This window comes from Protopterus annectens, chromosome 7.part0, assembly GCF_019279795.1.
Source record: "Protopterus annectens isolate FY-2018-M chromosome 7.part0, PAN1.0, whole genome shotgun sequence".
Classification (NCBI taxonomy): domain Eukaryota; kingdom Metazoa; phylum Chordata; order Ceratodontiformes; family Protopteridae; genus Protopterus; species Protopterus annectens.
The window spans coordinates 183,107,296-183,131,211 of NC_056739.1; the positions used below are offsets into that span (position 1 = coordinate 183,107,296).

The 23,916-nt window shown below is 35.9% G+C and overlaps 1 protein-coding gene across 1 annotated transcript in view; it reads right to left on the bottom strand.

Annotated features, from left to right (window-relative positions):
• The window catches only part of LOC122805796 (tetraspanin-18-like), a 199,866-nt gene that overhangs the window by 111,117 nt on the left and 64,833 nt on the right, over positions 1-23,916 (bottom strand). The window contains exon 2 of the mRNA XM_044076060.1: positions 4,263-4,341. Within this exon, the coding sequence (XP_043931995.1) occupies positions 4,263-4,319 (57 nt within the window). The 5' untranslated portion in view covers positions 4,320-4,341. The remainder of the gene's footprint in view (positions 1-4,262; positions 4,342-23,916) is intronic.

Genomic DNA, 23,916 nt, shown 5'->3' on the forward strand with positions numbered 1-23,916 from the left:
TTTTAGGTCAAGTGAAGTAGATCTCACCAACCATATCAAGGCTACCAGTATAGGTCAGACTTCACTGCTGCTGCCTATAGAAATAGCACTAAAGTTAAGAATGCTAATTAAGAATATATTCTACGTAGTCCCACCTGTCAACCTATAAGGCAAAGAACTCAGATTTGTAGTCAAATTCATTGACTGATTGATTATTTTATTTATTTATTTATCTGACATTTGTTAACCGGGTTGGTCCAACTGAGCCAGGAGCCCATTTTCAGTGGAGACCTGAGGAAAAAAAGCTCCAGTACAGAAACAATTGCAATGCACAAGCATAATTACAGCACATAAGCTACAATACAGCAGAGTAGCGAAGCATAAATATTTTTTTTAGTACAACAAGAATAAAACTGTGGGTTGTATATAGATCATACAGCAATAGAACTTTTCTAATACATAGATGTTGTTTTAAAAGAATATAATTCTAATACAGAGAGGAATTTAAAGTAGAACAAAGATATATAAACATAATATACATGTGATGTAGAGCTCAAGTTAGTGAGTGTAAATCATTTAGTGAGAGAGTGTAAAGAGAGACAAAACTATGATATGGTAAAATTTTTGTTAGGTTAATAAATATCTAGGAGTTGCTGGTTGGATGTGCGAAGAGGACGAGGAGTGTAAGAGGATACAAGGGAGGACAGGGATGGGCAGATGAATGAGTGGTCTAGTATAGTGTGTGTAATTTTGAAACTGTGATAGTAGGAGCAGTTTATTTTGTTTATTTGTTTAGTTAGTTAGTTAGTTAGTCAGTCAGTCAGTTAGTTAGTTAGTTAGTTAGTTAGTTCCTGCTGAGAAGGAAAGGAGGAATATCAGTTGCTGTCATATTCCATCCCTTCCAAGCTTAAGGGAGGTGACACTTGATGAAAATTAAATGTCACAGTAGCAATTAATATGATTATTTAATTGGAAGGATGGTGTCTGGCCATGATGTTGCAGAAATTCTATTCTCTTTAAAATGCTGCCGCATGCTCAAAGTAGATGTACAAATCAGTTTAGTGACTGAAAATGACCCCTGGTTGTTCTGAAGTGTTCAATGTTCCCTCTCACTGAACATATGCAGTTTCAGCCATTAGGACCACAGGACCCACTTAACATTAAGCTGCTTTCATAAGTTGCAGCATGCACTACTGCATTTGAATGACCTCCACAGATGTTATCGCTTCTAAAATATGGCTGAATGCACTATTTCTCTAAGCAGCTCTACATTACAGGGAGGTCAAAAACAGTCAGTGAAATAAAGGCTGATGACAGGGAACAAAACCAACTGCTATAATGAAGTATAGTTCTAAATTAATTGTGCATTTTTTTTCAAATGAACACAGGCATACTAAATTAAGGAGGAAGTTTTGACTAGTTCAAAATTCAGGTAACAATCTGCACATAATACTGTTAAAAAGTAATAAAAATCTATTGTGTTCTCTATGCAGAGCTCTAGATGAATGATCCCATTGTAAGGGTGAGATGTCACCCAGCAAAAGAGAAGAGGTTGGCCGGATACTTGTAGAGTTTTTCCCATTTAATGTTTGCATGAATTTTCGGGAACAGAAGTGGGCAGTCCTCTTATACATATTCAGGCTGACCATTCTAGACCAAGCATAGAACTGCCTAATGATGATCCTTAGCTGACCATTTTAGATCAAGCGTAAAACTGCCCATACCATGATCCTTGGCTGACCATTCTAGATCAAACGTAGAACTGCCCCTACCATGATCCTTGGTTGACCATTCTAGATCAAGGTAAAACTGCCCATACCATGATCCTTGGCTGACCATTCTAGATCAAGTATAGAACTGCCCATACCATGATCCTTGGCTGAGCATTCTAGACCAAGCATAGAACTGCCTGTACAATGATCCCTGTACCTCAACACATACATAGTAGCTATAAAACCATCACAGCAGTGATGACCTTTCCTTCAGTGGTACAGACTTAATACAGAACATTGGTGACATGGCACTATAGTGTTTTGAGTAGGATGCTGTACATACCTATCATGCATTTATATGTAAAGATAAATAGCAAACACACTATCATGAATTTAAATTGCACCCCTCAATGTCCACATCTTAGAACACATTAATGTTTCACAACAAATAAAGTTCTTCAAACCCACAAGATTTCTTTCTGGACATAAAAAGAAGGCCACCTGCATATTCAATATTCAAATCTGTATATCTCCTTCCTGGTTATCTAGTATTCTCTCATCTGTGCTGTTCTCCACCTATGCAGCGTACCCACTTCCATTTGTAGTATAACCCAGTACTCCCTGCAAGGTAGTCTCAGCACCAACTTACAATTTCACTGACATTAGACTTTCAGCTGTAGTGTCAGTGTTCTAGAACAGATATCCATAATCCCAAAGACCCTGTTATGATGAAAATCAGCTTTAGAAGACCTGTGTGCAAAAGATTAGTATCTACAGAGAATAGGTAGCAGGAGCTGGAAAGGTTAACTACACAGGAAAACACAAGGGAATGTATAAGTGACCTGGCTGTTACACAGAGCACTGACAGGCAACTAGCATGAGAACAATGGTAAACTGGTTTGACTAGTGTGCCAGATGTCACAGGGTTGGCTTTGAGGGAGCTAAGTGACTGAAGGCCTGATGGTCAACCATAGCTTCCATAGTGTGAAACAATCCATCCAGGGTGGAGCTCCATACCTCTCAACCTATTTGTGCAAGAAATCTGGAAAAAGCTTAAAGTAATTGTGGGATAAATACACAAAAGGGACATATTTTAAATATTGCTCTTATAAATATAGAAAGTTGCTAAAATAACAGGATTTGTGTTAGCATGCATTTTTTGAAGGACATGAAGTCTGAAAACCAAATATATGTCATTATTTAGTGACTTCAGTCCTCACTGATTTGACAGAAAACAACAGATTTTATGAGGAACAGACCCAAACAAGCAAAAAATCTGGACATTCTGTTAAAATCTGGGCAGTTGAGAGTTATGTGGGCCTCTGGCTTAGTCTTAAGTAGATAAAGTATAAGGGAAAGCTGTAAACACCAGTTGCTCAAAGGCCTGCAGAGGGACACTGAATTCCTACTTTCCCAAATGCATTGGCAGGTGGGTTGAGATTCAATAACAAAAAGTCAGACCACATCATGAAGTGTAACAACTTCAGCTACTGACTTGCATATCATTTCACTGTCCCCAGCCATCTAGAGCTGTGCATCAAAAGATTAATTCTCCTCTGGAAAGAGGCAACCCTACGCCTAAAGTGTGATGAAGGGTGTAGCTGCTTTTAGTCAAAAAATTACTCTTTAGGCAGGATGGCAAGCTTGTTGATGTGAAGTTAACAATGGTTCTATAACTTAAAATGAGCTAAGAAAAAAAAACAGCACCACCAGAAAGCTGCTGTGTTGCAAACAGCAGTGTATAAGCCTGCATCTTAGAAGACGAAGCTATTTCTGTACTAGCTTTTCATAACTAGAGTTTTCTCTGACTGTTCTTTTTAATAGCTTCTTTACTAATTTAAGGCAGTCAGGGTCTGGAGGTCTTATGATATTAAGATCAAACCAAAATGTACAGCCAGGTAGAACTTTGTCAGAATGTGCCTCTTCTTACTACATTAAATCATATCAGTTTGAGGCACCATGAGACATTCAAATATTTTAAAAGACATACTTCAGTTGAGAAACTGAGATGCTGTCTTTCTTTTTTTACATTTATTTACATTTCTTCATCATTTCATCACATCACACATTTCATCAAGTTGTGTTCTAAGATGCCTTTCCACTTAACTGCAGTCTTGTACCACTCAAGGCCCATAGACGAGTGAAGACTTCACCAAGACTCACCATATAGAACAGTGACAACACATATTCTGTCTGCTTTCTGCCTCTGGTCTCCAAGGTCATGAATTGGCAATACCACTCAACCTGCAGCCTGAAGTGTGCCCCTATAGTTTACTTAGTGGTACTGTATGTAGTATAGTATAATGGCAGCCAAGAACCAAGAAGATTCTCTTCACAAGTTTGAAATTGAAAAAATGTGATGTTTCCTTTCCAGCTTTCCTTTGTAGTGGGGCCCCTTGCAGTTAACTGTCAACAACCAAAACCTAACTTCATGGGTGGGTCACTGGTGTGATACCCACGCCTCCGTATCACTGAACCATCTTATTTCAAAGAACAACACAAAAATGTTGATATTGGCAGACAGATTAGTAAGCAGTTTCAAATAGTGAAATAATAAGAGTGAATACTCACAAAAATAAGTGCATTAACAGCAAACATCATATATTTCATGCAGGACAACAGCCCCATGTCTGCAGGAAATTTCCTTGACCTAAAACATAAAAACATATTTTGTTTTAATTTTCCTTGCAAAAAGTTGCTCAAATGAATGATTATATTGTTCCTCATGAAGCCTGTTTGTAAGAAATTAAACAATTACATATTAATATAATGCTGTTACAGACTTCAAGACACTGGATATAAAATGATAAAGTACTTGCAGATAAAACATAGCACACCAAAGTAACATAATCAATAACAGAATAATGCATCTTCTGAATTTAGATTTTTAAAACAATATGTGGGATTCATAGACAAATGCTGCACATTTGAGCAGCACTAACTTTTGAGCGTTTTCTGTGCAGACATGCATTATACATCCTTTCACTCCTTTTTCTGGCCATTACATGCACTTATTTGTCTATGATTCACAGTCAAAATGTTTAAATCAAGTCAAATTCCAACTGGAAAATATAGGATATAGTTCAATCAGCTGTACTCAACCTATATACTGTCTAACAGGTAGGCATCAAACTCCCATTCATTTCGTAGTGAAACTCACTAGTTGATCACTTTCATGCAAGAAATATATGCACAGTATATTACACATTTATGTTAAAAAATATCTTGCCTATATTTATTTGCTTCTTAGTACTTGTTTCATACTGATTGTTTTCTATACCTCTCTAGCCACGGTACAAGTGTTGTACCTGAACCATTTACTAATGTGACAGCAACAGAAGAGGATAAAGACACATTACTATACTATGTATATACATATATCACAAAACTAAGAACCAAAACTGAGTACTGGTTTTGTATATATACAATATATATATATATATATATATATATATATATATATATATATATATATATATATAAAATATGGTTTACTATCAAAAGGGTGATCAGACTTTTTTCAATTTACGTTAGTTCAAACTCCCTATTCGAGATTTGGAAAAACGAAAAAATAAAATGTTGAAATTCACAACAGCGAATGCACTACAGCATTCGCTGTTGTGAATTTCAGTACTTCAAGGCAGATTGCACTATAGTGGGGATCGGGAAATGTACCCTTTCCCCTCACTGTAGTGCAGTCTCAGAGTTTGTATATATAAGTAGCAGAGGGTATGTGGGGTGCAGCCCCACATGGGGGGTGTAGGGGGTCTTGACCCCCTGGAAAAACGTCATTTGCTGTGTGTTGGCCAATATTACCAGTTGTGTAAGTGTGAAGAATGTTCAAAATGTGTTGAATTTTTCATTCTTTACTTCCGTGTTTGACTTTTGTGGTGGGCATTGTGTTTTGTTTTCACTCATATGGTTCAATGACACAATAACTCGCACAAATTGTGATCGGAGAAATTATAGTAAATCTATAATATATATGGGTTCCGTTTGTAATCTCGAAATGCTGAAATGTCAAATTTGAGTATTTTGAGGCCAAAGTGTCAAATCTGCAGTTGCGCGAAACTGCAGAATGTCGAACCCGGAAATGCCGAACCCACAGTAGTGGTGGCGCTTTCGGTAAGAGTTATGCTTTTTAAGGGTTTTTGGGAGGGTTTGTGTGTATATGAGTGTTTTGAGAATTTTTAAGTGTGGGTTAGGGTAGGTAGGTTAGAGTGTGAATGTGTAAGTGTGGAGAGTGGTGGTGTTTGTATGTATGTGATGTGTGTTTGTGCAAGAGGGGTGTGGAATGTATGGCAGTGGGTTTCCTGTCTTTCCATGTTTAGTGCAACCTCGGAGTTACTATATATAAGTGGGGGGGTGAGGGGTGCAGCGGGCTTGCCCCCCTGCTTATAGGAAGGGTAGGTGATTGTAGTGTTGGAAGGTAGGTTTATTTGTGTTTGTGTGGTGCAGTGTTTTATTTATGTTCACTGTTTTGAATTTTGCGGTTTTGGGGTTTTGGGTTTGTGAGTTTTTGGCTGTATAGTCACAAGATACTGAAATTCGTTATTTCAGTATTTCAAGATTATAAACTGAATATATATATATATATATATATATATATATATATATATATATATATATATATATTTGAATATGGGTGTCTTTCATGCATTCATAACTTTATTTGTTGAATTAGTGAAAATTTGATCTAGTGTATGGACCCAAGTGATCAGAATGGAAAGAGCACAAGTTGCTTGTCTTTTCATATGTGAGATCAGGTTATAGTGTGGATTGGGAATTTGCCCTTTACCTCACTGTACAGTAATCTCAGACTTAGTATATAGAAGCTGCAGTGGATGTGGTTTTTGTTTGCTGTTTGTTTTATTTTCAAGTACTTGTGTTTCAAACAATTATGTTTGATTACTTTTTTCTTGATACTTTTTCTTTCGAGGACTTGTAGTAGACTAAAAAGAATAAAAAAAAAAAAGTTACCACTTGAATATGCATGCTGTGAGATGCAGCCTCCCTCCACCATACTAAATGTGTACTCTAACTACAAGATTGCACATTACTGATGAAAGGGCATATTTTCCAACCCCAGTAATAAAGCAATCTCACAAATCTGTCGACCATCAGTTTAGTTGACAAACATGGTTATCTCCATATATGTCCCTTCTCTTTATGCTTAACATTGCAGCTTATAAACATAACTACACTATACTAAACAAGTCATGTGGGATCTGTTTTTTTGGAGAAAACACAAAATTTGTAAGATGTTATACAACACTGTTCTTTTTATGTATGGCAACTGTGGTATCAGACCTTGCTGTCTTGTTTTAAAGGGAGACTGTCAGCTTTCCTGTGTTCATATAAAAAATATTGTACATTTGGTACTGCATTGGTTAATTTGTATTTTTATTTCTGAAATGCTTTTGAAAAAATTTTTTTTTACATTTTTAAGGTACATTTTAAGGTACTTTCACACAGAACAAGTGTTCCACTTTGACATTCAGCAAACCTTCCATAATCCCCCCATATGACCCCTTTCGGCTCCATTCTCATTTTAATTACATGAGAAGTCAAATAGGGCTTATACTGAGTTCCTCACAATATTCAGTTCGACTTCTTGTGACTTTGAAATGTCTGCCATCTCCTCTAAATCACAGAAACGTAAGAAAGCTTCAAGAACTTTGTCTGGGTATTCTTTTCATAATTGTAGTGCAATAGAAGCATCTAAACTAAAGCAACATAAAGGTAAATGAAGAACGTCATTTGTGCTGTATGTACTGGGGTTGTTTGTGCCCAGACAACAATTTTATTTATTTCATTTTCCCATGTGCCGTTGCATATAAGCGGTACCTTTGCTTGTAGTCTTTAGGGATCATTCTGAAAACAGAATGGTGTTTTCTGTCTAGTCCTAAGAGCAGCTGAGTACACTTATGGAGTTGCCTTACAGTGCTGGCAAAAGAAAACAGATTGGCTTGACTGGATGTGTTTTCTAAGGCACTACTGATATTTACGAATCACAATAACATGGTAAGAATTTAAATTCAAGTGGGAACACTGCAGAGATTTATCTAGTATTTATCTAGTATTTGCAGTTCTTCTAAGGCACTAAAAACAGAGCAAGTTTTTACCGTTCCATTCTAGGGACTGAAAGATTAGCAATAATGTGTTTGAAAACTTCCTGATGGGACACTACAGGATGAATGGAGGACTATTACATGCGTGTGACTTTTCCTCAGTGCACAAACAGGGAGTAGCTAGAAATTCCTCAAAACCACAGTGACACATTTCTTCCTGCATTTTTTAGTCTTTCACCGAGGACTCAAAAGCTATATATTTTTACAGTGATCAGTTAGTCAATTGCATGGTAGTAGAAGCCATCGGTATTAATACATAACAGATAGCTTTCGTATCAAAAATAGCAATATTGTGCTTAACTAGACCAAATGTTGAAGGTACTGCAAAATTAGTATACATTGACCAACTCTTTGGTGAAGACAAATGAAGCCTCGCCTACAATCCTGGTTCAATTACCAACATGAGCACTGGAGGAGCTGGTGTAAAAGGGGAGGTGGGGATGGTTGGCCATGCACTCCTGGGGTGTATACCCCATGACAGAGAATGAGAAGACATGGAGGTGCAGGTTGTGAAGGGACACAGCCTTTGAGGGTTACATCACTCATGAAACTGGGTAACAGCTATTGCTTACTACCCATTTGAAATGTATGATCATGTGTGGGAACGTAAGGCTGTCAAATAAAAACTCTAATCCACACACAGAATAAGGGCATCATTGCACATCACCATTGCCTGTTTGGGTACAAACAGCCATGGGGTTCTTGCCTCTGTGAGAAAGAGCCAATAGAGTGACCAATGAGAGAGTTTTACCCATTGAATTTCTTATGCGTACACAGTTAGTGCTTTTCATTTGTCAGATATTCCCTTTTGTAATACAGTATTGCATGCCTTTCCAAGGTCAGGATAAGCAGCATGCGCTGTCAGTCCTTCATCATCTCGTGCTCCTATTCCTCAAAGAATGCTGCTGCAAGATTCAAAATCAGCTTATCCTGCTAAGAAATCCATAATGTATTATATCTAACAGAAGCAGGTCTCCTCTATCATGTTTGGATATGCTCCATTGTCACTATATCCGCAATTTTACATATAATATTAGGTCAGAGTGATGGGTCTGCAATAGTTTGGCTTGATTGTGACTTGCCAGCCCTTTGTGAATTGGTTCTACTATAGTCCTTTATGGTTACCAAAAGTCAAAGTCATGTCCATTTGCTGACATTTTGGTTAACATGTCTATTAAGGGTTTAGTTAGTATTTTCACTATTATTTGTAGGAAACTACGAGGTGTGCTGTCTTGCCTTGTGGAACCTCAGATTTTAATTTTACTTGTGCAGCAGTTATCATATCTGCAGTTATGTAAGTCATGTCTTCCTCTCCCCTTTCTTTAGTATACTTTGACATATGTCTGCTACAAGTGCAATTGTTATGTCCATTGGTGGTGTAATCAACTCATTGTTTGTTGATAACATTGTCAGTAGATTACTTTGAGTCTTCTGTTGTAATTAAAAAATACCTTATTATAGATTTCCCCTTTTTGACATCATTCTAAGTTCATAGTTAAATGTGGAAATTTAATAAGAAAAGTTTCTCCATTGCAATCTTGACTTGTTTCTATGACTATGTTGATGTTTTAACTAAGTAATACCTCTATTTATATTTTATAGCTTATTATTTTTTTTATTCCACTGAAGGCTTTATTTTTTATTTACTTGTACATTTATCTTAATGGGATGTGTTCATGAATGCAGGTAGGTGAGGATAGACATAGTCATCCTGGGAAGAAAAGCTCAGTTGCACTGATCAGCTGTGTCTGTAGCTTCAGAAAACACAGTCTTCATGCCAGAGGCAGAGGAAAGCCTTGAGCAGGGGGCAGGCTTAGACAGGACATAGGTGGTGTGTTCAGACTGTTGTTGGTAGTCCTTGCCTACATGGGTAAAAGAGTACACACTTATAGGCCGAGGGGCATAGGTGAACTCTATGCCAAGTTACCACAAATGTATGAGGAGGTGGGACATAAAGATGTCCCCAGTTATCAGGATGCCAGTGAGGACGAAAACTCCCTGATGTCAGCCAGGATGAGGGCCCCTCCAGACAGCTCTCACCCCCAAAGGATTTGTGGTTCCTTCCACCTCTAAGGAACAAATTAGCTTGAGTCTAACTGTGGGAGGCATAATGGTTGGCATGAAAAAGGGGGAAAGGATACAAAATAAAGAAATACTATTGCTCAGTTTATCTGGCAAAAAGAAAATCCTTCCATAGCATACAATAATCTCTTTGTCACAGTTCAAGAGGGGAATGACCCCTCCAGACCTTCATTTATATTGGTCAGTAACTCATCTGAAATGTGTTATCTAAATGGTATTTTCCTAACAACATGATGAATTGAAAGTCAATGTTGCAGAGCTGAGTTAGCAAAAAAGAGATGGCAGCCTTTGCTGCTGTTATGGAATAGAAACATATAAGATGTTAGTCAATCTGAGATAGTCAAAAACATTTGAAAAACATGGCCGTGCATTAGAGATCATTGGTTAGGCATACTTGTCAGTGCCTTTCTCCTATGATGAATATTTTTTTTTGGGGGGGGGGGTTGGCTTTCTACACACGCTTCAACCCTGGCTTAACAGAAGGCTGTCCATTAAGTACTGGAGTAGCTTAACATACAAAGAAAATATTTTCAACTGGCAGACTTTCAGTGAAAAATCTGTATTTTATAGAGCCAACTATTCATGTTATGAGGCATTGAAAGCTAAACATAGTCAACTCATGAAGCAATGCACAGGTCAAATTGAGACTAGAAAGTCTGACAAATTCATGGTGGCAGTTACAAAAGAGAATCAGCACCCAAAAGGAACAGCTGGCATTCTGGATAGGAATGTGCTGAGGACTAGTTCCAACCAGACTGACAAAATAAAGACAAGATGGGAGGTGTCATTAGAAACTCAACTGGAAGAGACTCATTGGTCTGTTTAGCATGTATGCACATGATTAAGACACATTGCTTTCAAACTGTTGCATAGAAATGCCTCCACATCTATTTTGGTACCCTATGTGATTAAGTTTTATCTAAATGCATACCTCTCAACTTCCCATAACTAAAAAAATACTAGCACTTGACCTTTAAAATCATAGCAGAAGGACAGAAAGAGGAGCACTTTCTTATTTTTAACAACATAAGTTCTTCCTGCACCAGGCCATATATTATAAGTGATAGAGAATCTTTGTATAGGCTTAGTTTGTTTATTTAATAAAGTATATTCATCTAACCAGGTCTGACATCATGAGGAAATCAATAAATCTAGGTGGCACAAAGATAATTCTGAGGGTCAAAATAATAGCAACATGCCTAAACCATATCAGTTGAGAGGTGTCCTGAGTGTTGTTAGTGATTACTACTGATGCAGAAGTTTAGAACATTGTGGATTATGGGTCTTAGTTTTGGGATTTTTCTAATTTGGCATAATTTAGAAACAATTTTTCAGACATGTTAAAGGGAATTTGGGTAGGAGAAGTGAAACTTGATCTGAATTTTTATCACTTGAGTTCTTCAATGATTGAGGAGCTTTTTAATTGACAGAAACATATCAGATCTTTCGATAACAGCAGCAAATAAAACTGACACTGAAAAGCTGAAATAAGAACATTACCTAACAACAGAGGCAGTAAAGGAGCTGATGAAGCAAATACATGATTTAGAGAGAAGAGGATTAAATGGACAAATGTCAACCACGTCGCAAAGCTAAATCCCCCCATAGCATTTATATCTTGACAGATTAGAGAGGAGTGGGAAATATTAGACTATTCAGACATTAATTTAGGAAATGACACAAGTGACTTGGTATAATTGACTTGAAAATGTTTACAAGAAAATTGAATTTTAGACTTATGTTTAAGGACAAGAAAAAACTAAAAAACAAATAGTGACACATATTCATTGAGTTCCAAAAATGAGATGCATATAGCTTATAGACGAATATAGACTATTTTATATGATCTATTCATTGATGGGGACCTAACTGTTGACAAATTTAATTATTTAAGAATTTCATCCAATCAGAAAACATTTATTAAAAAGATTCGTGGCACACCATAGATGTGGCATCCATTGGTTTAACTGTTATCTGACTGAAAAAAGCTTAAAGTCAAAACAAATCAACACTTATGATCAGTTTTTAGATATTGTTTTGAAAAATAATTTCATATATTTCAAAAAAAAAAAAACCTTCTCAGAAAGAAGAAATGATTCCTTACCTAGATGTTTTATTAGGGTACCCAGATTACCTAGTCACACCTCCATGTTAATCTATAACCAACAAGATGAAATAGGAAGGCAAATGACTCAAGAAAATGAAATAATTAATAATTTTAACATTAATAAAGAACAGAAATACAAGAGTTCAGTTCATTCAAAACATGAAAACCAACTATCATCTATAGAAAAGGTATGAATATAAAAAACGGAAGAACATTTAGGTGTGGAAAGTGTAAATATTGTAGATATGTTTTTGAAACATTAAAATAACTTTGAGATGGATGTGAATTCAACATATATATATATATATATATATATATATATATATATATATAGTGCATGTATTTATTTGTATTCATTAATATTTATTACTATTTATTTAAGACATATATACATATAATGTTATAAATTATGGTATATTATAAAGATATTTCACATGATTTCATATATATATATATATATATATATATATATATATATATATATATATATATATTTATTCAACATCAAGGATTTTATATTATACAATTTTAAAACACAATATTTTGAATTTACTAGGTCCCACCATCATATTCATTATTTTTCATTAAATTTTTGATACATTTCTGACCAATCACTTTCAAATAAAATCAATTATGTGGTTGTATTCATTTAATTATGTACTCAAAAGTTATAAAATAATATATAAAAAAAAAAAATACAAAAATAAACAAGTAAAAAGATATTCTAACACAATTTAAGTACAGGATTTCATGAATAGTGCCACTACAATATCAATTGGTAAACAATACAATTTAAAAACAATACTGTGTATGCGAACAATATTTAAATTGGGTAGGTACTATTTTTTTTTTTTATTACCATCTCCAGTAGTACTACAACATTTTTTTTTTTAATTTAGGGTTGAGATATAATACAAATGGAGGCCAAACGAAAAGCTTTACGTTGTGGATTGTGGATTGTGGCTTGTTTACATCAACATTATTAAAACTTGTTTTTAAACCAGATTAGAGAGTTAATAGATTGACATGTATTTACAGGTTTATATTACATGGGGCATGTGAGTCAGGAGTTCCAGATGATGGCTTTATAAAAGAAAACCAGTGAGTTGTAATTTCATACTTTGGTTGATATTTTATGATGTAACTATTTATTAAATACAGTTGATGGCTTTCTAAGAGAAAGCAAGTGATTTCCATCACCATGTTACATTTAATATTCTATAGGTTGAAGATTTATTAAACTGGAAAAAACGATTTGTAAAAATGTGAAGGGCTGCTACCACTTTGGCACTTTGCAGTTGTACTTACCTTGATATATACTACTATCTTCCCCTACTTCTGATATCTGTTTGACAACTTGAAAGTGTATACATGACACTGAATAAGGATGGAGCTCTAGCTTTATATTAAGGTATTTGATTATGGTCTGTTTGGTTAATAATGTCTGTGGATGTCAGGTATTCTATAGAAAGTTCTATAGCATCTTCCTGTAACACATTCTCTTCAATTTCATCCTGTGCCATCCATTGCTGTGTCACACGGGAACTCACTGGCCTATCACTCCTCAGCATTGACTGCATCAGAGTTTCCACAGTTTCCTGTTCCTTTCCTTGCCGTCTAGCTTCAAGTGAATGTTTATACTGGTTTTGTGTGCTCTATCCTGTTGTGATGTTTTCTGAATTAGATTATCTGCGCTGAATCCTTCAATTTGCAGTTACTCCATAACCCCAGTTTGTATTTCTTTGACTTCTCCATTACTAATTCACTTTTTCTACTTTTCCTCTTTGTCTTCTTATTTTTTGTATTGTAAAGTTTTCCATGTCTTGATTCCTTAGCCTGTATTTCTCTTCAAATATCTTTGGTGCTGCTCTTTTTGTATTGGTTAGTTTTGCTTTCTCCTTTGCATAAATATTACACCATATTGAATCTCTTTTTCTTTCCCATGTCCATATTTCTTCTTCAGATGTTTCATGATCTTCCTTTTTCTCCCTGCTTTGGGGACTCACTCCATCCTGCTGTGATGTAACCTGTGTTAGACCTTCTACACCAAATCCTTCATTTCGCAGGCACTCTGTAACTTCAACTTCTATTTTTTTAACTTCTACTTTACTAATCTTCATTTCTATGCTCTATCTTTGTGATATTATTTTTTATTGTGAAATTTGCCATATCTGGATGCATTTGCCTGTATTTCTCTTTGAATATAGTTGGGGCTGTCTTTTTTACATTGATTAATTTGGCTTTCTCCTTTGCATAAATACTGCACCATATCAAATCTCTCTTTCTTTCCCATGTCCATATTTCTTTTTTATACTTTTCAAATATCTCTAGGTTGTGTTGTTTATATTTTTGCATTTCCTCAGATGCTTCTTTTTCCAAACAGATCAAGGTTTCTTGATCCATATACTGTTTTTCACAAATCTGTTGCATTAATGAGCAGAAATTTTCGTTTGATGCTTCTGACAGTTTTTCTTGCGGAAGTATTTTTCTTTCCTCTAATTTCTCTCTTAATCATTTTGTATATCTTATGTCTGGAAATTCTGGGCGTTTTGCATAATAATTATATCTTATGTCTGGAAATTCTGGGCATTTTGCATAATAATAACAATACCTAATTTCTTTCTTTCTTATCCTCAACAGTCCACTTTATCGTCTTTATGGATCTTCTTTGGCCTATCAGTTTTTGGGACTGCTACTTCCTTCTACAACAGGGAAGCCATCCTCCACCTGGGCCTGGCCTGGCCCCATTGTAGTAATGTTTCCATATGTCCAGGATTCTACACTGTCATCTTTTCCAGTCCTGGCACCAGTGTGCCTACCAGGATTGGACACATTTTTTTTTATCCTGGGTCTTGTGCGCCCACCTATCTTTTTCCGTTTTTGACCTACTTCTGTCCATGATATATGCTATATAAATACAGTCTATATATCAGTGTCGCCTTGGTGAGTTTTTGTGAAAACAGGGTCCACGAAATGAAAATAGGGTCCATCCATTATACCCATGTGGATAAACAAATGATGCCAGTGTGCAGAGAACATTTTCAAGCATCTGTTTACTGTGTTACACATTACAATGACCTGGCCAGAAAGGCTTCCATTTCCAAATGCCCACACAGAAATAATGCCAGATGTGTTACAATTACTTCCAGGTCAATAATGTAACAATGGTAATGCCATTTAGGTACAATCACTGCATACATTTACAATTTCCTACAGAATTGCTAAAATTCATGCATGTAATGTGTTTCTGCTTAATAGGATTGCTGCATGATCTTCTCATATTACAAACCGAGTCTTAACTTGGGTATTTATTTCAGTCATAATTTTTGTTTTACATTTAATAATATACTATTACTTCTATAACAATTTCAGTACTTTACTTATCCTTCAGATTTAATAACATACTTCACCCTTCACAGAGCGACTTTCTAGGGTGGGGAGGGCATCCTCAGCCACTGTGAATAATATTGTGTGTCACCACTGTGTTTGTGGAAGGGATTTGTCTAAGTTCAGAATCTGAATCTACCTACACAATATAGTTGTCTTGGAACTCCTTTTATTTCATCGTCTTCATCACCAGACCTTGGAGAACCATTATGGTTATCTATCCATTGTAGTTTGTGGTCATGTTTAAACCATCCTGGTTACTTTACTGATTGGCTCATTTTTCATACTCTGGGTTTCTCTCTGCTCATTCACATTAGGATGGCTGTAGTTTTTTTTTGTTAGACTGAAATCATCCTTTTTGTTGTGCTGAACTAAGAATTTGTCTGAAAGAAGAACTGCATCATTTGCCATATAAAGACCTTAGTTATAGACCCCAGTGTTAAGAAGTCAGAACAAGGAAGAGTTCTGGTAGCTTGTATATTCAGAGCTCAATCATTGTAAACAGATGTGACCCTGCCTAAACAAAAGTCGGAAAACTAAGCACCATATAAAGAAAGGAATAGAGGATAGATAAATGTTGAATTTCATGAGATCTTTTGTTTGACAACTAACTGAAAATGCTATCAAAATAGTAATAACACTCTGGATGTAGTATTAACAAACTTGAATGAAAGAGATGGAGTCGATTGAACAAGACTCATCCTTTAAAGAATACTGATCATGAAAGTGTGATTGATGAAATTTCTACATTCAATCTTTGATTGCCTACTTAATCCAATTTAGGACCATAGGGAAAGTAGAGTTTTTCTGTAGATAGAACTTGCCGGTACACAATCAAGTAGAAGTGAACAGTAAAGTTCTGCAATGTAGGCTATTATAACTGTGGAATAAAGTCAACTTCCAGTGTATAATGAAAGAACTGAAAGGAAATTAAAAGATGAATTGAAAAAGTAAATATGGGTGCAGAACAATATTGGTTAATGTATTATTTATTTATTTATTGGCATTTGTTTACCAGGAGGGTCCGACTGGGCACAGGTGCCCTTTTTCAGTGGAGGCTCAGGAAAAAGCTCCAAGGTATAATATTTAATTCAATCGGTATCTGCAATAACATATTTTATAATGTAGTTTCAATAAATGCATATCATAATAGTCAGTATAACAAAATTTGTATTTATATTCAAAAACATTAAATTTACAAGCCTTGTATTGAGACTTTACATATCGAATAGTGGTATATAGTATAGGTAGGAGTAATTTAAGCAAAACAAGAGTGAGGTATTAGAGGAGATAAGCAAGTCTGAGTGTTGAAAGAGAAGTAGTGATGGAATAGTAATTTGGTTGCACTAATTAGAAGTAGGTTTAATAGTTTAAACAGTACAATACAGTGAGGTACTAGAAGGGGATAAGTAGCTTAAATGGACAATAGAAATATGTATTTACAAGGCCTACTGCGTGCACTGTTGCTGTACTGAAGTAAGTTGGGGAGATTAGGTTGTCTGTGCTTGGACAATAGAAGCATGTATTTACAAGGCCTGCTGCGTGCACTGTTGCTGTACTAAAGTAAGTTGGGGATATTGAGTTGTTTGTGCTTGGGCAATAGAAAGATGAATTTACAGTAAGTTGGGGAGATTAGGTTGTCTGTGCTTGGACAATCGAAATATGAATTTGCAAGGCCTGCTGCATGCACTGTTGCTGTACTGGAGTAGGTTAGGGAGATTAGGATGTATGTGCTTGGACAATATAAATATGTATTTACAAGGCCGGCAATGTGTACTGTTGCTGTAGTGAAGTATAAGAAAGAGGCCTCTGAATGGGCTCAGTCTAGCACTGTAGTGTTAGGGTCAGAGCCCTTTATATTGTCAACTAGGGACTGTGTTATTGCCTCATGCTGGAATTATTTGTAAGTGGCTTTGCTCTGTGAGCATGTTTTAAGATTCAGATGAAGGAGTTTAAATTCCTGTTGGCAACTAGGATGAATTACCAGATTTTAGACCATAACACAAGACAAGCTCTTCAAGCTTTGATGATTTTTAGGGAGATAGCATTCTGAGGCAGAGATGGAACATGGTGAAATGGAGCCCTGGGCAAGGTAATGGACTGGATCCCCCATAGCCCCCCCCCCCCCAGCTACCACCAAGCCCCCTGCAGTCATTCCAGTGTTCCATTACTTGGCTATTCCACCCAGTTACCATAAATACCATTCAAACCTGTCATTGTGCATATTATTTTCTTCTGTACATCTGCAATGGTTACAGATATTTAGATTTAATTTAAAACGTTTATTTCAAATTTTAAAGCACAAATACTGATTTAAATTTGATAAACAAAACAATATCATCACAATGAAAACAGACTTAGCATTAACAGTAAACTTCTCTGCCCTTGAAACTCACATTCATTGAAATGACACTGAAACTCATATTCAAAGAAAAAGTATTTGACCAGAGATGAATTAAGTTTACCTTTGGGCTGTTTTCAAACCATATGTCTCTTGCATACATTTTTAGGACCATGCACACATGCATGTGTTCTTTGATTCACCTTCCTGATAATACAGCACCACTTGTTAAAGTTTTTTTACATTTGTAGTTTTGAATATTTTTCCAGTAAGCAATGAAACAAAATGCATGAACCAATTGTATTAAATTATATTCTTTGTTTAATACAGCACCACTTGTTAGAGTGTTTTAAATTTGTAGTTTTAAAAATGTTTCCAGTAAGCAATGAAATGAAACATATGAACCAATAGTGACAACACTGGCCATTTCAGAATATTTCAACCATAAAAGGCCCCTCATACTTCTGTCATTACCTGTCAACAATATGAGTCAATACACACAATCACTGCAGAAGTAAGTTATCTGAATAATTCAACATTAAATGAATCTGTAACTAATGAAGAGGGTGCTATTAGCAAACAAATTTATATTTCAGTGTTTCATCTGCAAACTCAGCGTCTTCTGCCCTTGAAGAATACATTGCCTATGTTACATTAAAAAAATGGTAAGCTGCTAATATTGCAATAGGGAATGGATGGCAAACTGACAATAGAGTATCAGTTACAAGGCATCTTATCCAAAGGAGGACACATTCAGAACTGCAGCACCTCCCTGAAAGCACAACACAGTATCAACAATCCATCTACATGGTGTGGGAGTAGAACCCACAGACTTCTGCACCAAGAGCAAGCATTCTGCACAAACAGTAATGACCATTTGCTAAACAAAACAGTTGTACGTTGAGAATAGATTTAACATGAGCAGCAGTAAATTTTAAATTTCTCTTCTCTTAGAGCTCACAATTCCCTGAAAATGTATTGAAGCTCACAATTCCTTGAGAAAGTACTGAAACTCATAGTCTGGTAGCTGGTGCAGAGGATTCAAGTTCTTGTCTCCTGCAGCTAAGGTACAGAGTTTGAGCCTGGTTAAATTAACTAACCTGCCACCCATAACTAGTTCATTTCATACACATACACACTCTGCTTGTTTCTTAGTTCTTCACTAATCTACAGCATAAAATTCATGGGTCATACTAAAGATGCATACACAGATGCTACTAAGGACACACTCTGAGTGCATCCTTAAAGAAGAAATGTAATGCACACAGAGTGGGTTCTTAAAGAAGAAATGTAAGTTCTATATATGATTGTTTGCAGGGAATTATTTTTTTTTTTAGATCGGGTGGCAGAGATCTTGTAGAATACCTTTCCCTAATGATATTCGGGCTGCAGTAGATGGTTGATTTTCTAGGTCCAGAGCAATTGTCATTGAAACTTAGCCCTTGTTTGATGAATGTGTTATTGGAATGCTGCTGTCTCACCAGCCTTTTTGAAAAGTATACAGGCATCCTGCCCTAAGAGCTGACTGTGTTGTTTGTATCTGCTGAGGGCTAGATGTATATGTCAGCCATATATTGAATGATAATGAAGCAGAAGAATTATGTAGCGTAAATATGACGAAATATATTCTATAATTATGTAGAGTAAATATGCTAAAATATATTGTACGCTTATACAGTGTCTAATGTAAGCAAAATAAGCAAAACTAATCTTGTAGTGTACATGCAACAGTCCATCACTGTACTTCTATACTTTATTTTTGTTACATTTTAGCCACACTACTGGTATCAGGCCCAGACACATATGCTCCATTGCCTGTTTTTTACTCATTCAACATCCCGACGAGCTGAGGGGAGACAACTAGCACACAGGACCTTTACACTCTGGGAGATTTTTTCCCCCATTTTATATGCCTTACAAACTGCTACTTATCCAACCTGTGGCCTTAAACATGTAGTATCCTGAGCATAAGCCATATTTGGACATTTTTACACACTCATCTTTCTCCCACAATATGGCCTGTCTGACCATTGTTGCAGTGAGACCTACAGCCATCCACCAGTCTATTGCTTTTGTCTGAATATTAACAATTAAATACGTGTCAGAAGTACCAATGCCATGTTTCTATGTAAAGATCTAATAATTCTGAAAATAGGGTTTCTTCTTTCTACAGTTCCCTGCGCTTCAGGTTTTCCATTTTGCTTAAACCCTGAAAAAAACATGTATCCACTTGAATCATTTACTCTTCCTTGATACTTTTTGTAATTTTAGCAAAATACCCAGCCAGCTCCTTATCCTATTTTTCTATTGGTTCTCATGTTCTGTACACCTTATATGATACGTCAGCAATTATTAGCTAAAATGTATACCACAGAAAGCAAGACACATTTATAAGTATACCTTTGGATCCCTGTTGATGGCTACATCTGGCTTTTTTGTTACTGTGTACTGCAGTAAAATGACTAACTTGTAAAATGACTCATAAAAATGTTGCAGTAGATGATGCATATCTCTGAACATGGAAACACAGAACACACTGTTTCTGTCTATTCATGAGTAACAGATACTGTAATCTGTACGCACATATCAAAATTGTTTGTATTAGTGCCTGATGTCTTTGGCAGATATCTACTGTAATCAGAGCTCTGGATCTACTCCATTGGCTTGCAGTTGAGGTGTTTGTCTCATTTTCTGACAGGTGATGGGTGGTGACCTTAGCGCTTGGTTCCAGTCAGCTGTGGAAAGAACTGGGAGGCTGTCCAAATGGTACACTATGTGGCATGAGAAACAGACTCTGCCTGCCAGGCTGTTAGGATGGGAGACATTCTATAAAACAGCCATGTTCTACACTATGCCATATTATTGGCAGCAACAGTGGGCAGCTTCTGAGCAGTGCATTTTCTACACTAAATTTAAGCTTCCCTGTTTTACTCCAAGTGTCCATTCCTGTCAAGTTCATCTTTTCTATAGTTTTTTGTGCATTAATCATACTAAATGTGTCTGAAGGAGTTGGTATTTGTAAAACATTGCTCGTACGTGCACACACACACACACACACACACACACACACACACACACACACATATATATATATATATATATATATATATATATATATATATAATAATTATGTAATAAAATAATGGAAAATTTAAGGGACAATAAAAGGGATAATACTATGAATGCTTTATTTAAATGTGCAAATGGGGTGAAACTTGTATATGAGTTTCTATTTCAGGTTTTGCTTACTGTTACCCAAACTATTGGAGATGATAATTTGGATACTTTGCTGTTTGGTGAGACTAAACAGTAATGCATTTTTTCTGGTGGATCTGGTTTAAACACCTGATTTGTTATTAAAGCATGTTTCAGAAGCATAAGCTAAATACGTTTCAGTTTAACTGCTACTGTTATCTTTTGTATATAATATGGTAATTTTGAGGTTGGCCTGTATATAAGTTTCAAGCATGTTGGGGTACAGTCCCCCACATTTGTGGGGTGCCAGGGTCTTATTCTATTCAAAAAAAATAAGTTTAAAGAAGAACAGCACTCATCCATATTCATTGTTCTTTAGTTTTAATGTTTTGTTTTGTTTTGTAATTCTGGGACTTACAATTACAGGTCTTGGAATACAAAGTCATATACATAATTCAGTGAAGAAGACTTTTTTGAGGCTGTATAGTCTTGCTGTAAAATGTGTCTCATTGCCATCATTTATTTGACTTAGAGTTTGTAATTTGTACTGATTTATTACCCTTTTTGCATAATTTTGTGTCATCAGCAAAAACTAAAAAAAAATCTTCGGCAGCATTGTGAAGAAAAAGATTTAAAATGACTAGTCCCAGTACAGATAATAATGTTTAACTCTGTTAGTAATCTGCAAACTATCAGGTAGCTGTTATTTGCTATGCACCCCACTAACATCACGCATCAGACTATAACAACAGATGAGAGCAACTCAGCCCACAGATAAGGCCCCTTTTCCTTCCTTTGAGTACTGCAAATCCTAGGTAACTTAAAATGCAGTTCTTCTCGTCAGCCACAAGAATATCATTGTAATCCTTTGGCTCATTCATTCTTGAATTCTCTGAGTTGTTTTTGCATTGCATTTTTCTTTGGGAAGTTGTCACATGCATCCAGCATCGTCTTATTGAAAAGTAGAATGCTCCCTAACCTTATTACTGGACTGTCTATACTGAAGAAAGGTATTTCTCTTTCATTTTCATCTGATTTCCATGAAGTATGTAAGTGTTTATTTACTCTTTCCTTTTCACAAGAGTGCACATGTAAGTGTTACCTTGCTTTACCCTGCTTTCATTTTACTGTGTCTGATAATATAGAATATTATGTTAAAGCTGTAAGTGAAGCCTGATTTCTTCAGGTTCTGTTTACATACTTCATGACCAAATAAGATATTTAAACAGAGCAGACTTCTGCATAATCCCTAAAAATATGTACTGCTTGAGAATGCAGTACACTTTTTGAAGGAGTTTCTCCTTTACCCAGTATTGTGTGACCATGGAGGTGGGTATTGTTGAAGGGAGGTTGGGGAATTGCTCCTCACATGGATGGGTGGAGATAGCTTGCCTCCTGGAAAAAAATGTTTTTGATTTGTGCCATTGTATTTCACCTGATTGCGATGGCAGAAGTGATTTCCAAACAATTTCATTCTGATCATTTGAAGTAGAAACAAACAGACTCACACTGTGCCCTTTGCAGAGTTGGATGGCTAGAATTTTACACAGCAATCCACATACAGTCTCTTCACCTACACCTGCATATATATGGAGGGATAACTCCTATTGTCTGCCATGGGTGTAGCTACTCAGTGTACTCAAAAGAGTACATTTTTATGTGCATCTCTTGGAAACTTCAATACTCAAAAAGTATCGAATGCTTAGACTGTGTAAACTATCATTTTCAGTATAGAGGTACACAAAGAACGCTTGTATGAAAGAAAAACGCCTCTAAAATAGCTTTTTATGGTTATAAATGATAACAGCTGAAAACAGTATGTCCCCTTTCTATATGTCTGGGGTACCATTTTGAGGGTTGAGTACATTTTTAAATGACAGGCAGGGGATGGGGTCAACAACATTAGGCTTGAGTACAAAATGTGTAGTTCTGGCTACACTCCTGTTTCCTACTTACTGTTTCACTTCCTGTACATGTCAGTATCCTGATGCTAATCCTGAATACTCTTATACCCTTTGTAACTGTAATAATCCCAACTGAACGACGTACACTATGCATGCATTCCTGCTGACACTTTCCCAAAGTTTCTCCACAATTCCCCAGACACTTCTCTGCAATTGTTGCAGTATTTGCCTGCAGTTTTCCAGTGGTTGTGGTAATACGTAATCCTTTGACCACTGGAATGTGTACTGGGACACACATTAATATATTTAATATGCTTAGTGAATCATAGGCCTCCACTTGTTTCAGTGATACAACTAGCAGTATCTTCAGACAGACATTCTGAAGGTCCTGGGTTAAGTGAAGAAAATAATTATTCACGTAAAGACAAAAAAAGTTTAGTTTGCACACTGTCATCTGGCTTGAGTGGACAGAGCACATTGTTGTACTGCATGAATGTTAACTGCACAGTGCAGAATTATTAACTGTAATAATATGTGACACTAATAATTCACTGCATGATCTGTGGTCTGTATTTGTTGTACATTTTACAGCCCTCTTCTCCCTGATATTTTGTCTGAAACGTTTAGCTTGGGTCAATAGGTAATAATGAAGTCAGAGTCAGAAATTAGATTTAAGTAAAAATGTATGAAGTCAAAGCAAGAAGATGAGTCCAAGTAGTTTGGTATTTTAGGTTAAAAGGAAGCCTGAAGTATTGAACATCAGTAGTTGTGTGAATCTGTTAGAGAGCATGGACAAGCAAAAAGCTGTGGTGCCAAAAGAAAGTTGTGGTGGGTACTGAAATATAACATTAAATGGGTCTGCAAGCTTTGAAGCAGATGGATCTGACTCCTGAGTTTAAAATGACATTGACATAAATAATATACATAATGTTGGCAAACTAAGGGAAAAAAAGGATACCTTGAAAACATTGTATTCTGATGAAAATCTCTTATACTGAATTATAACAGTTTATACTATTATACTATGCCAGACGTTATGTAGTCTTACTTAACTAGTTAATAAATCAGTATAACAAAT